Raw genomic sequence first — 13,094 nt, 5'->3', positions numbered from 1 at the left:
CGGAGGATAGGAAAGGCAAAAAAGTGAAGGACAGGGAGTGTCTGAGTCCAGATGAGGAAGTACCTTCCAAGACAGTGATTCTTGGTTTTCTCTGGGGCTCAGAATGAACGCAAGAACACACAAAGCATAAATTTCTAAGCAGTTCGAAGATCCTAGGTTAAGAAGCCTTTACTTTAAACCAAGGTGGAAAGAAATACAAACGTCTGCATTTCTTCAGGAGTGAAGCCTTTCTTCAGACTGATCTGAGTCTGAAGTCCTAATCTCTCTCCACCCAGCAAAAACCATTCCCCTGGAAGGGCACAGGGGCCCCCGTCCGCCCTCCAGTCAGTCATCCCAGCTGCCCAGACAAGGCGCCATGATCCTGGACCCACCACTGGGGGTTTACCTTGACGGATGGCTGAAAGCAAGTCGCTGCGGGCATCGCTCACAGGAGGCAAGGAGGACTTGGGCTTGGTGGTGTCAGAAAGTGGCGGAGGAGGTGCAGCCAGCTGGCCATCTGCACCACTGAAAGGGGGTGGAGGGGGCCCTGGAGGAGGGGGCGGGGGCGGGGGCGGAGGTGCGCCTCCTGTTGGCTGGGACAAGGGAGGTGGTGGCAGAGTTGAGTAGTCAACTGCCGGCGGTGGGGGAGGAGGTGGAGGGGCAGCAAAATCGGGGTGAGGCGGGAAAGATGGGGGTGAAGGTGGTGGCGGGGTCGCTGGAGACCCAAATCCTCCAGGCGGGGGTGGGGGTGGAGTGTTTATCATCGGAGGTGGAGGCGGAGGGGCAGGTGGTGGAGCAAACCCGGGTTTGGGGCCTGGTGCAGAGCCCAGAGGAGGAGCTGGTGGTGGGTGGCTTGGGCTGACCACACTGGACCTTTTGAGTCCAGCTACGCCAGCCCCTCTTTGGTTACCATCTGCCGGGTAGCTGAAAGGACAAAGAAAAAAGACCCACTATCACTCTCAGGATGCAAACACTCCCCTTTACGTGAAGCTTATCGATTACCCTAGGTTCATTCTGGTTGACAGTATAATTTCATTCTGGCTCAAAGAGAAAGAACAACCTGGGGATGTTCAGAAATCCCCAGCCTTGAAATGGGCAGCTTTGTAAGATAATGAGCTTCCCGTCAGCAGAGGAGTTGAAGCAAAAATTGAGAAATACCGCCTGAAAAAAAGTGGATTTAGGAGTTCTCTAATAGGTAAGGCTGGCCAAGACCATCTCTTAGGTCCCCCTCAAACCTTTCAGCTCTGCAAGGGAAGGCGCCCTCCTGAGTCCTCCTCTTAAGAGGAAGGGTCAGCTCAATCCTGGAGCCAGGACTAATAAGCCACGTAAGAACGAACCAAAATAAAAATTCAAACACCACCACCCACCAGGCTCCATTCCATAGGCTGTTAACATTCACCAGATCTTGTGAGGGCAGGAAACCCAAGCCAAGCTAGGCAAACCTGACCAGGGTACAGATTCAGGTGAAAGCACCTTCAGTGCTCCTGTGGAAAAACCTGAGAGAGAACGAGGGCCTGAGGGTCAGCAGAGACGGGAAACGAATGTGCTGCCAGACTTGACCCAAGTTGAGGGAGCATTGAGGCTCACCTCTCCTGGGTCAGGCCTGCTTGCCTGCGGCGGCGAGGTCTCAGGCCACGTGTGAGGCTGAAGGGCCTCTTTTTCCACCTTTGTGTCTGTCCTACACTAATAGCTACTCCTTAGGAAAGCATCCATCTTGGAATTTTCCACAGACCTTGGAGCCTCACTGTATCCGACGCGGCAACCAGCAGGAAGTGATTTGGGAGGCAGAAGGAGGTTTGGGACTAATGGTTTCAGACGCCAGAAATGGGGCGGTGGGGTGGGGGTGGGGTGACAGCGCGGCTACAGGTCTCCATCGGAAGGGGCCTCAACATCCAGTCTCCGATTAAACAGTGTCCAAGGAGACAAATGTACCTTTCAAAGCTCTCACTTGTTAGGCATCAGAAAGAAAAGTAACTATTTTTCTCAGGAAACACTGAAATCTAACACTCCTCAGATCCCTCCCCTTTCCAGCCACGACATGCTAACTCTTCCTGTATACACCTCTGCCAGGGACACTGACAAATATCAAAATGGTCAGATCCTAAGTCTCATCTCTTTCTCCTTTGTTTCATTCTTCCTGGAGATTCTAGCCACAGTAAAATGGAGCAGAGGCAACAGGAGAAAAAGGCAACTACTTACTAGGTTCCTAGACAACTAGGGAGAAAGGATATTCAGTATTTTATGGACAGCAGCAGATTATACCACTTTATTTGATGCTGAGTCAGCGCTAAGCGAAAAAACAAGAGAGAAGCTGGTGTCTTCTCTCTGTTCAGGTGTAGCCAGTAGTTAAGAACACAGGCTCTGGAGTCAAACTGGCCTGCTTTCCAACCGTGAGTCTGCTTCCTACTGGCAGTGTGGTCTTAGGTGAGTTCACTGACCTCTATGCTTCACTGTGTACTCTTCTGTGAAATGGGTGCCTATCTCAGGAGGACTCTTGTGGAGGTTAACATATACATACATATACATATACAGTGTTTGGTATAATGCCTGGTACCTTATAGACAATAAATACCAATTATTTCTATTATCCTGACTCACTTGTCTGGAGTTACTTTAGTGGTCCTGGCCTCGATTTGGAACTTTTACTTTGTTTTTGAGTGTTTAACCACCCAGAGTAAATAGCAGAGATACCACTGTTTACCTGAATTCTGCTGGTGGGGGAGGCAAGTTGTCCTCAGAGAAGGAAGGAGAAGGTGGAGAAATGGAGTCTGACTGTGGTGGTGGTGGGTAGTTGCCTGCATCCACGTTCTCAACAGAGCCAATGCTGCCATTCTGGTACACCAAGGTGGGTGGATACCTGATAATGAACCCAATGCCCAAATTGTTATTTAAAGCCTGAGTGATACTCTCTTGCTCTTCTAAAAGAGCCCACAAAAAATGCATTTGATTGCTAAATATCTCCCAGTATTTCTACTCCCCCAAGTTGCTGTAGCTGCAATTATTTTATTTTTTTTAATTTAATGGAGTATAGTTGATTTACAATGTTGTGTTAGTTTCAGGTGTACAGTAAAGTGAATCAGTCACACACACATACACACATATATCCACTCTTTTTTAGACTCTTTTCCCATATGGGTCATTATGGAGTACTGAGTAGAGCTCCCGCGTGATACAGTAGGTCCTTACTGGTTATCTATTTCATACAGAGTAGTGTGCATATGTCAGTCTCAATCTCCCAATCTACCCCTCCCCTCTCCCAGATATTTCTGCTGGATTGTCTGTAAAAATGGGACTCAACCCAGCTTATCAAAATCATGCTGTTCCTTTCCTCGTCACACCCAGCAGTTCTTTGAAATTCTTTCCCAAATGTTAGGAGCAGCCCAGATCCAAATCCCAAAGTCTGTCTTGCAGCAAAGGGCAAAGCCAGGCCCCAAGGCTAGTGAGCTGCAAACACGTGACTGGCACTCAGCCTGGTTTTGAGGTCGGCAAGCCTCTGGAGTACTCAAAGGCCAAGGAGGCATCTGACTGCAAAACCAAGCTGAGGATAAATGCAAGTTGCTATGTGGTAGCTGGATGCGGTTTCTTATCTCACAAACCAAGCTGCTGATTCAAGTGGGGTCCTAGGGCTGGCCTCATGAACACCTGTCCCTCATAGCACTGGGCCGTGGGCGAATTCACTCTGGGTGAACAGCAACAAACTTCCACACAAACAGGAACACACCAGGCAGCAGCTAACAAAGTGTGGCCTGTCCCGCTCCACCTCGCCCTTCTTTCCACCACTGCTGGGTTATAAGGAATTCATCTAAGGTAGACCCCAGGCAGAACAGAGTTGGAGGAAACTAACTAAATCAAATGATGCTCTGACGTAGAAAATCCCCAAGGCCTGCAGCCCTGTAGACCTGGCACATCTCTTTATAGGTTCACCATGTAGAACAGCCTGGCAGCCTGATCCCAAACCTCTCAGACAACAGAATCACCAGACACACACACACACACGTAATAGCTGGTTGGCACTCTGAACACACAAGCTGCTGGTCTTAAGAGTCACTGAGCCTTCCTATGACAAGGGCCTGTCTGAACAGGATGAGATCATGGAACAAAATGGCCCCTTTTTATTGAGAGGTGAAGGTAAAGGAGGTACCCTCAGGGCTGATTCCCCTGCAGAAAGGTTCATTTTTTTCCTCTCACCATCTTCATCACTCTTTAAAACAAATCTCTTAATCTAGGAAGAACAAGTGTCAGAAGTGTCAAGATTTCTAAAAGTCAAGAATTTCATGGTAGAATTATTCCTAAAAGCAAGAACAACTCAACTCTTTCCTTTTATCATTCCTAGACACCGGCATGGGCTGGCATGGTTCTCCGACAGCCAGGATGCAAGGTATTTAGGGGAAAAACCAGGGCAACATTTATGCCAGGCAATCTCAGCGACTTGGCTTTGAATGTCACACAGGTCGGACACCAGGATAAGCATCAAACCAAACTTTAAAACCATTTACCCCCCTTGTAAACCTCTAGTGTGATCTGGTATTGGGAAACGGGGTCAGACTGACATCTACTATTTCTCCACAGAGATATATAGCCTCACACTGGCTGCACGGCCTTTCCCACACTGTCTCTGAGGCCCGCTTTCAGTCCCTTGGCCAGCCTCTCTCCAGAGACTGACAAAGGCTGACTGAAAAGTTGCTTTGGTGATGTGCACAAATTCTCTGCCTGGCCTTCCCTACTCCCATGAAATGTCCAGTTCTTAGTCACGACCTTCAAATCAATGCTCTGAAGGCAAAGGACTCCTAAGACCACTTTTCTTCCCTTTCTAGTCTTTCCTTTGAGGCCCTCAGATATTGTAAGGGCACCAGAAGCCATGGGCTTTATTTTCCAGACCACTCTGGCCACCTTATTTAAACTGCTCAGCCTCTAGATTTTTCTTCTTGTTTTTAGCAAATTTTAATCACCAGATGGAGGTACTTTAAAGTAGCTGATTAGCAGTGGTATTGATTTAAGCCACACAGCCAGACTTCGGGGGTATGAAAGGTGTCACATCAGAGCTGTCAGACTGCTGCCCCCAGCTGCCCAGACCCTTCAAAGAATGCTACCAAGAGGACAAAAGCAGCACCTACCGAGAAGGCTTTTCTTTGGATTCCACAAATTCTTGACCCATCTTCATTTTCTCCCACTCTTCCTTACGTGTCTTGATTTTACGTGGGTTTACATTTCCTCGATTTGGATTATCTTTCTTTTCTTTCTATAATGAAAAGAAACAGAAAAGCTTAATAAACATTTCCCAAAGTTCTTCATTAAAATTCCACCCACCTTCATGGATATACACCCTAGAAATAATCTGCCTAGACAACATACAGTAACCACAGAACTTACAAAATTGCTGGGTTTAGAGTGACCTAGAGGTTATCTAATCCAAACCACCTCCTGGGCTCAAACACATTTCTTCAATCCTATACTCAAATACCTGTAGCAATGGAAATCTACCATCTTTCTGGGTAATTCATTCATGTTTTTGAGCAACTCTAACTGTTAGGAAGTTAATAAATAGCTATTTATTATTTGTTATGCCACAAAGGTCAGTCAGGAGAGAAGAGAAATAATGACAGCCATAGATATCTGGGACAGATACAGGGAAATAGTTAAAAAACAAACCCAAACAACTGACGGATTCTTCAGCTTGTGCAGCTGCACTAGCCCCTGGTGCTCTCTTAGGCCTCCCAGCAGCCATGCTAATGGGATTGTGAGGTTGCAACTGCTAGGTCATATGCTTACACACATCACTGGGAGTCTAAGGGGAGGGGAGCACCTCTACCAAAACTAGGCCTATGCCCCTACCCCTGCCCCGCCCAACCAGTAGTCAAGGTGTTAAACCGCTCCCGTTGCAAATCAAACACTATAGGGCCTTGTGCTGATCTCTGAGAAATGAGCTGCAAAGCTGGCACAGAAGGGACTAGCCTAGCTCGAGTGTCCAGCAGAGTCAGGTGCAAATTGCAAGAGAAATAAATGGCGAATAGAAAAGTCAATTTCTAAAACTCAGCCTGAATATACTCAATTGTTAATAGTACTGGGGGGAACAAACACATTTTTGGTGTGATTTATACTTTCATCTTGGTTGTGCTTGGAGTGGACACATTTTTTTAAGAGTCTCACCTGGCATCCAAGCAAGCAGCCACTCAGAATGATTACTTCACATAAGACTGGCTTCCTTTTTATCCCCCCTCCACAATCGTGCCTACTGATGTGTAGAACAGAAGCCCCTTTCCCCTCACCCTATGCTTCCTCTTCTCTTTCATGATATCCTTGGTGTCCTGAAGCATCTTCTCCTTCCAAAGATCAAAGAAGTACGAAGGGTCTGTGTAGAATTTGAGTGCCTCTTTCCCATCATCCCTGGGATAGAAATGAAGACAAGTAGCTGTCAGTAGACAAATGAGCTCCCAACCAAATCCAATATTCCAAACACCTACCAGTTAGCAGTTTTTACACTGAGGAATCAAGAAGTCATTCAAATTGACTGCGTATTTCCTCCTCTATACCAGCATTCCAAAGCCCCTGAATGGCATGGCACCTCTTACTTATCTAGCTTTTTAAGAACCTTAGCCTTACTTTCAATTCCTGGTGGAGGAATCCGCATGGTTAGGGCAAGAATGGTTTATAGCAGCAGGCATCCTGCTTATGTCTAATGATCTCCAGGGCTGCAGACATCTCCCCGAGGACACTCGGATATCTTGGCACATCAGATGGGATTTCTGCCACTGACTCCCCTACCACCATCAATTGCCCAGGACGCTCCAGCAAGCATTAACGGCCTCCACCTACCCACAACCTGTGTACACATGCACAGCTTCACATGTGTACAGACGTATGCACATACACACGTGAATGTGTATCGCGTGTGTAGCTGTCATTCCTCTGTAAATACAGGCAACCACAGCACTTCACCTACTAGAACAGCTCAGCATCCGCCCCCCATCCCCCAACCACAAGGGGGCCCCAGTGAGAAAAGACAGCCAGCTGTTCTATGACCGCAAGATTTAATTACCAGCTCTTAGTAGCTGTGACAGAAGAACAGGGTGAGCTGATGAGTGTCAGTATAAGGGTCATCCGCCAGATTCAACGACCCTGGCTGGAATCCTGAGCTTTGGCATGGCTAAGTCTCTCCCCTTTTTCAGAAAGCATGCATTTAGGGATGGATAGTTATTTTAACACTATTCTCAACTAAAACGAATTGGAAAGGTAGTTCTTTTCTGACCTCCAATCCTATCACAATACACAGAAACCAGTTCCAATCAAGCACTGATGATTTTTATATTAAATCTGGTTCTGAGTTAGCCACATCACTCATTTCTGTTAGGCTAACTCCAGAAAACTGAGAAGAGAATGTTAAAAAGGAAAATACCCTACATTAGCTGAAAAATAAACTTGTCTTACCATACTCCATTCAATACTATCAAGTGTATAATCCCTTCCTCTCCTACAAACCCTCTGCCCAGATCCAACCAGACTCAACGATGGAGGCTGCAGAGTCAGACCTCTGCCCTGCCATGTTAGCTGGCCCCTTTGAGCGCCACGGGGCAGACATAATTTCACACGGTAATAACAAAGGATAGGTACCACGCAATTTCTCTGCGTCTGTGTGAGAAGTGGCCATGTTCCTACTCTGGCTCTCTGGATCAAGCGGGTGTCCTTGAATTTCACACACACACACTCTCTACTTTGCAGTACACCCATGCCTCACAGAAGACATCTGCCTCCAGCTATCTGTAATTACTTTTACCTGTTCCAAAGATATTTATGGATGCGAGCAAGATAAATATTCGCTTTCTGTCCCTGCTTGGAAGTTTTTTACAGTAACACTACCAGACCAGACCACTAGAGGGGAGGGGCTTTAAGCTGTCTATAAGGCTATCTTTTTCAAGTCCAGCCATAGCACTGTAGGTCCTTTCACAGGGGAATGTTGAAAGGATGTTCAAAACAAAGTGAACGACACTCATTTGGAAGAATGCCAATTATTCCTTAGGCTCTGGAAGGACCCTCAGGGCCCAGAGAAGCCAGTCCACAAGGCTGGCCCCACTAACACGCCCAAACATCTGGTAATCTAGCAGTTTCAGAGTAAGTGGGAGCCTTGCTAAAATGTTGCCCCTGGGATGCAAGCTATAGGACTGCCTTGTAACAAAGTCCTTTTGGTTCTATAATAACTAAATTCCTTGGATGGAGTCCAAGACGGACTTGGCTTATACCAAATTAAACTCTGCAGCATAAATGCTATAGCAAACTTTCAATATTATATATTATATTCAATCATATTACATATGCGTTTCAGAAACCAAACAATAATAAGTGACACCTGTTTATATGGTAAATGTTAGCTTCTTCCACCACAAGCAACTCTGGGGTAGGTAGTACACTTTTTGATATAATCCTCTGATGTACACAACATCTTTAAAATGATGATCTAGTGTTGTTAGCCACAGGCTGAAGAGGGGAGAAGCTAGCCAGGTTACCTGTAAGGGGTGAGATTGTTGAGAGGTGGAGGAGTATCACAGGTGTTGTATGTTTCCAAAACAGGTATGGGGAGAGAGTTTCTGTCAAAGAGCTTCTGGTCTTGAACAGTAGAGCTTCTGAAGGCCTTTCGGGTGTTGATTCCCTGTAGTGATACTGAAAGAAGATGGAAGGCATTAGAAAATGGACGACAGGCTATCTGAGCAAACACTGAGTCACGCCAGCCGGAGAGGCCTCAGCTGCTGCGTTTCTTGGCTGCGGCTGTCTGCAGCCAGGTTTTTTTTTTTTTCTTCTCCCCCTCTGGGGAAGCCCCACAAGGCTGTCAGCAGCCCAGCCATTTCATGACTGAACAAAATGAGGCAACACAAAGGTTTACTATGTGGCCAGATCTAGCAGGCCCCTCCTTAGGAGGACTGAATCTTCCAAGTACTTTTATGGTAGCAAAACAAGACTGGGGGGAAGGAGAATTTGAGAAAGAAGGAATTGGGGAAATGGGAGAAAGGGAGTGTGTGGAGGTATGGTAGAAATGAAAAGGTTTCTTCACATCACCCAGGTTTGTGTCATTTCAAAGAACTCCATAGGTCTCTGTGATTTCCCCTCTCACTTTTTTATAAATCAGGGGAAAAAAATCTAAGCAACTGCTCAGCAGAGCCTGCAAATGCTGAGCTCAGCTTCCTTACCTTCTTCTTCCTTGGGATCCAGCTGAGTGACTTTAACTTGTAGGCGGTCGACCCTCTCAGCAAGGGAGCTTACCCGAGAGGCAAAAGTATTTGCCTGAGTAAAGAGCTCTCCAAAAATGTCCTCGGCATATTTACCTGAGAGAGCAAAGAACCAAGTCACTAGTGCATAAAAATGACAAAAATGGTCAGAAAAACTGGCTACTAAAGACTGTACTCCCCACCTCCCAAACACACAGGGACCTCGCCTCTCTAAGATGGTTCAGGCTACAGGAAGAGCTTGTTCTTGGAGACAGAGATACACCCTCCAGAGCCTGGGCAGCCTGCAGTGTGCTCTGTAACTAAGAGTCTTCTTGGCAAACTGAGCTGTCATGAGCTCAAAGCAAGCTGAATAAAATCAAAAAGTATGATACAAAGAAACATCCTAGAAGAGTGGATAGTATGTCTACATATTTGCCTATAGCCCTTAGCTGTTTGCTGTTCTGTAAAAGTACCCTCTGAAAGTGGTTCTGGAAAACAAATTGTGAATTAGTTAAGTGTTTACAATTAACATAAAAAATAAGAAGTTACATCCTCAATGGAGCCCCCAAAATACGTTGAACAACCATGCTGAGATGTGGTATCTGTGAGAGGCCTTGAACTGTCACTAACAACTCCTAGTAGAGACTAACAACTTCTTCTAAAGGGTCAAAAGGTGATTTTATGATTCATAAGCTACAATTTTGAAAGTCTTTGCTTTAAGTTATAATCCTTCAAATCTACATCTCAGGGAACAAGTGGAAAGCTGAAACATTCAAGCTCTCCCTGAAAAACAACATACCAGTGGTCTCATTCCACAATGTCTTGTTTTTTAGAAAAAGAGCTCCGTACTTTCAACCCTGGAATGCAAGGAGAATCTGCAGCCAAAGAAATGTAACAGCAATTTGACACTACCTCCATACCGTCATTCCAAGCCACAAAGCACATTCTTGCTAGGAACTGAAAAGTGGTGCGTACGAATAAATATACCATCTGAGTGTGTTACCTGCAAGGTGAAGGCAGGCATAAGTGACTGCGCCCAACCAACAGATCATTTCTTTAATAATTATTTAAAGTAGATCTGATTTTTAGCTTCTAAACTACATTTATGCTTAGTCCACACCGGAGGGGGAAAAAATGAGTTCAAAAGGCCAAAACTTCACCTTGAGGGTGAACTGCAGCTCACTCACCTTCCCAGTGTAACCTGAAGAGTAAGCATAAGACCAATCAACACCATATTCTGGACTGCTGGCAGATTTAGTCAATAAGGAGTTTCTAATCAAGGAAGAAGCAAGTCTTTGCATACTGAATGGTTCTGTGATCTAAACAACCATGGGAAGCTCCTGAGCTCAAAGGACTCAAACTGGCTAACAAACTGCATTTCCACTGTGCAGGCTGACGATTCCTATCTGATCCCTGTCCATAAAACGGCTAAGTTCCTATAAGAACCATACTGTATTGACTCTCAGATACGGAGAACAAACTAGGGGGGAGAGGGAAGAGGAAAGGGACAAGATGGGCTAGGCGTTTAAGAGGTACAGACTACTAGGTATAAAATAAGCTGTAAGGATATATTATAGAGCACAGGGAATATAGCCAATATTTTATAATAACCATAAATGGAATATAACCCTTGAAACTTGTGAACTACTATGTTGCACACCTGACACATATAATATTGCAAATCAACTATATTCAAAAAAACAAAAAACAAAAACCATACTGTATCATGCTTACCTAGGTAATGAAAGACTGACTGAGAAACACACAACATTAGTATGGAAAGTAACAAAGGCTCAAAAATATCTGGTAACCAACCAACTGTTCCGGAGGAAAAGAAAACCCCAAGTCAACTCACGCTTAGATCACCCAAGAGAGTACCCAGGACTTTCCGTGCTCCTCAGTGGAAGGAGCAGCGACAGCAGGAAGAGCGCCTGTGATTTCAGATAAAAATCATACCAAGAACTCCACCACACAAAAACGGTGACACTGAGAATGCTACTGGAAGGGACAGCGAGGCGGCGTAAAGGCTTTCCCCACTGTCAAGTTACCTCAGGACTTAAGCATACTTAGAACTCAAGATAATACATGGAAGAAGCAGTAGTCTTCAAACCAGGAAGTCTGAATTTAAGTCTCAGTTCTTTATCTCTATCCTTGTCTTACTGACTCTTCACCAAGTCAAACTCTCAGCCTCAGTTTCATCATCTGTGAAATGGGGACAACTGTATCTATCTCACCAAGTTGTCATAGGACTAAATAAGCCCAAATCGTAAACAGTTATATAATGAGATTCTTCCTTATACTGATGACTTTTAAGAGTATCAATAACTCAGTATCTTAAGACTTACGCTTGAAAATGAAACTGAAATTCACTCAGTTGTGTCCAACTCTTTGCAACCCCATGGACTCCACAGTCCATGGAATTCTCTAGGCCAGAATACTGGAGCGGGTAGCCATTCCCTTCTCCAGGGGATCTTCCAATTTAAAATATAATTCCAGTTGGTAATGTGATAGTCCTGCTCTGTAAGTACTAAAAAGTACTCCAACCTCTGAAAACAGGAGTGTGATACGTACATATCTTGTTCAGAGTTAATTTCATTCATTCAGATTACCAAGACAGATCCACTATCAAATCAGGACATTCACAACAGACATCTACCTCATTCTGCAAAAGATACCTTAGCAGTAGAATTTTTCAAACAAAAACAAATCTTCTTAATGACCCAAGAGGAGGTTCCAGTCTTCTAGGTGGCCAGAACACTGATTCAGAAGTGCTGGTTGGCCGCACATTTTCTAAGACATGGCAACCTAATACGTGAAACGCCAATCTCACTGCCCTGAGGGAAAATAAGAACTCTGGATATGCTATCAGGGAGCAATCCATGGCTGTGAAATTTTTAGTTTTGTGCATCATGCATTCCATAATCAGACTTTCCCTACTAGACCAAGCACTTCCGGCTAGAGTATATAATACATGAGGTCAAGGTCATGAGCCTGAAGTACGCAGGAGCCCATTTCTGCACCCTTCTCTGCTGGATGTAATCCTAGTCATCTTTCAAGGTTCGGTTCATATGTAACCTCTTTTATGGAGCTTTTCTTGACTCTCCCTATTCTTGCTATGTTCCCACTCCCCACAGGAAATATTCCTTCTTTCCCTGTATTCTCTGTGCACCAACAGCATGGAAGGGTAGAAAGAATAGAAGCACGAATCATTTAACAAATATTTACTGAGCTCCTACTGGGCGCCGGGTACTATACAAGATAGACACTGGGGTTCAGGGAAACAACACATGATTTCTGCCTTCAAAAAACTTTTACTTTAGTATAGGAGATACAGACAATTTTCAATATAATGTGGCAGGTAATATAATACAGGCAAGTAATAGGATCTCAGAGGAGTACTCAGTCCAACCTGGAGGAGATCCCTAAGCTGGGTCTTGAAGATCCTCTACCAAAATGGCAAGGGCTCTCTAGCAGTGGGAACAAAGGCGCCGTGCAAAAGTGTGAAGAGTATATGGTCTGTCTCAGAAGCTATGAGTAGTTGGCAATTCATCTTTTCTTCCTTCTTCCTCCCTCCCTTCTTTTTTCCCTTTTTAATTTTAAAAGAATCTCTTTAAAAGATTATAAAATGGGAGAAAAAGATGGACTGCAGAAAATGAGGCTGAAAAGAAAGGTAGGTCTTAAAGTCTTGAATGCCAAGCGAAGGAATTTAAAATTAAATAATTTCATAGTGAGGAAGACGGGAGATAAAATACATAGCTAACATTTATGCTCTTATTTTAAAAACATTTTTAAATTGCAAAAGTTAACACAGACTTAACTTTTTAAAATTCAAACAAATCAGAATTATGAAAGTAAAAAGTCAGATTTTAGTTTTTGGACAGACCACTCTGGCAAGAACATATAAGTTTAAGATTTAAAAGA

At 44.7% G+C, this 13,094-nt stretch overlaps 1 protein-coding gene across 8 annotated transcripts in view; it reads right to left on the bottom strand.

Moving 5' to 3' along the window:
• WASF2 (WASP family member 2) overlaps positions 1-13,094 on the bottom strand; it is a 99,414-nt gene that overhangs the window by 4,478 nt on the left and 81,842 nt on the right. For all 8 annotated transcript variants that reach the window (XM_060410636.1, XM_042245112.2, XM_042245113.1 and 5 more), the window contains 6 exons: positions 9,156-9,290; positions 8,478-8,631; positions 6,246-6,363; positions 5,094-5,218; positions 2,681-2,836; positions 386-903 (listed from right to left, as the gene is read on the bottom strand). In XM_060410636.1, the coding sequence (XP_060266619.1) occupies positions 386-903; positions 2,681-2,836; positions 5,094-5,218; positions 6,246-6,363; positions 8,478-8,631; positions 9,156-9,290 (1,206 nt within the window). The remainder of the gene's footprint in view (positions 1-385; positions 904-2,680; positions 2,837-5,093; positions 5,219-6,245; positions 6,364-8,477; positions 8,632-9,155; positions 9,291-13,094) is intronic.

The sequence above is a fragment of the Ovis aries genome, chromosome 2 (assembly GCF_016772045.2).
Source record: "Ovis aries strain OAR_USU_Benz2616 breed Rambouillet chromosome 2, ARS-UI_Ramb_v3.0, whole genome shotgun sequence".
Classification (NCBI taxonomy): Eukaryota; Metazoa; Chordata; class Mammalia; order Artiodactyla; family Bovidae; genus Ovis; species Ovis aries.
The sequence above is the reverse complement of the archived record's forward strand: the minus strand, read 5'-3'. Positions and strand labels throughout refer to the sequence as shown.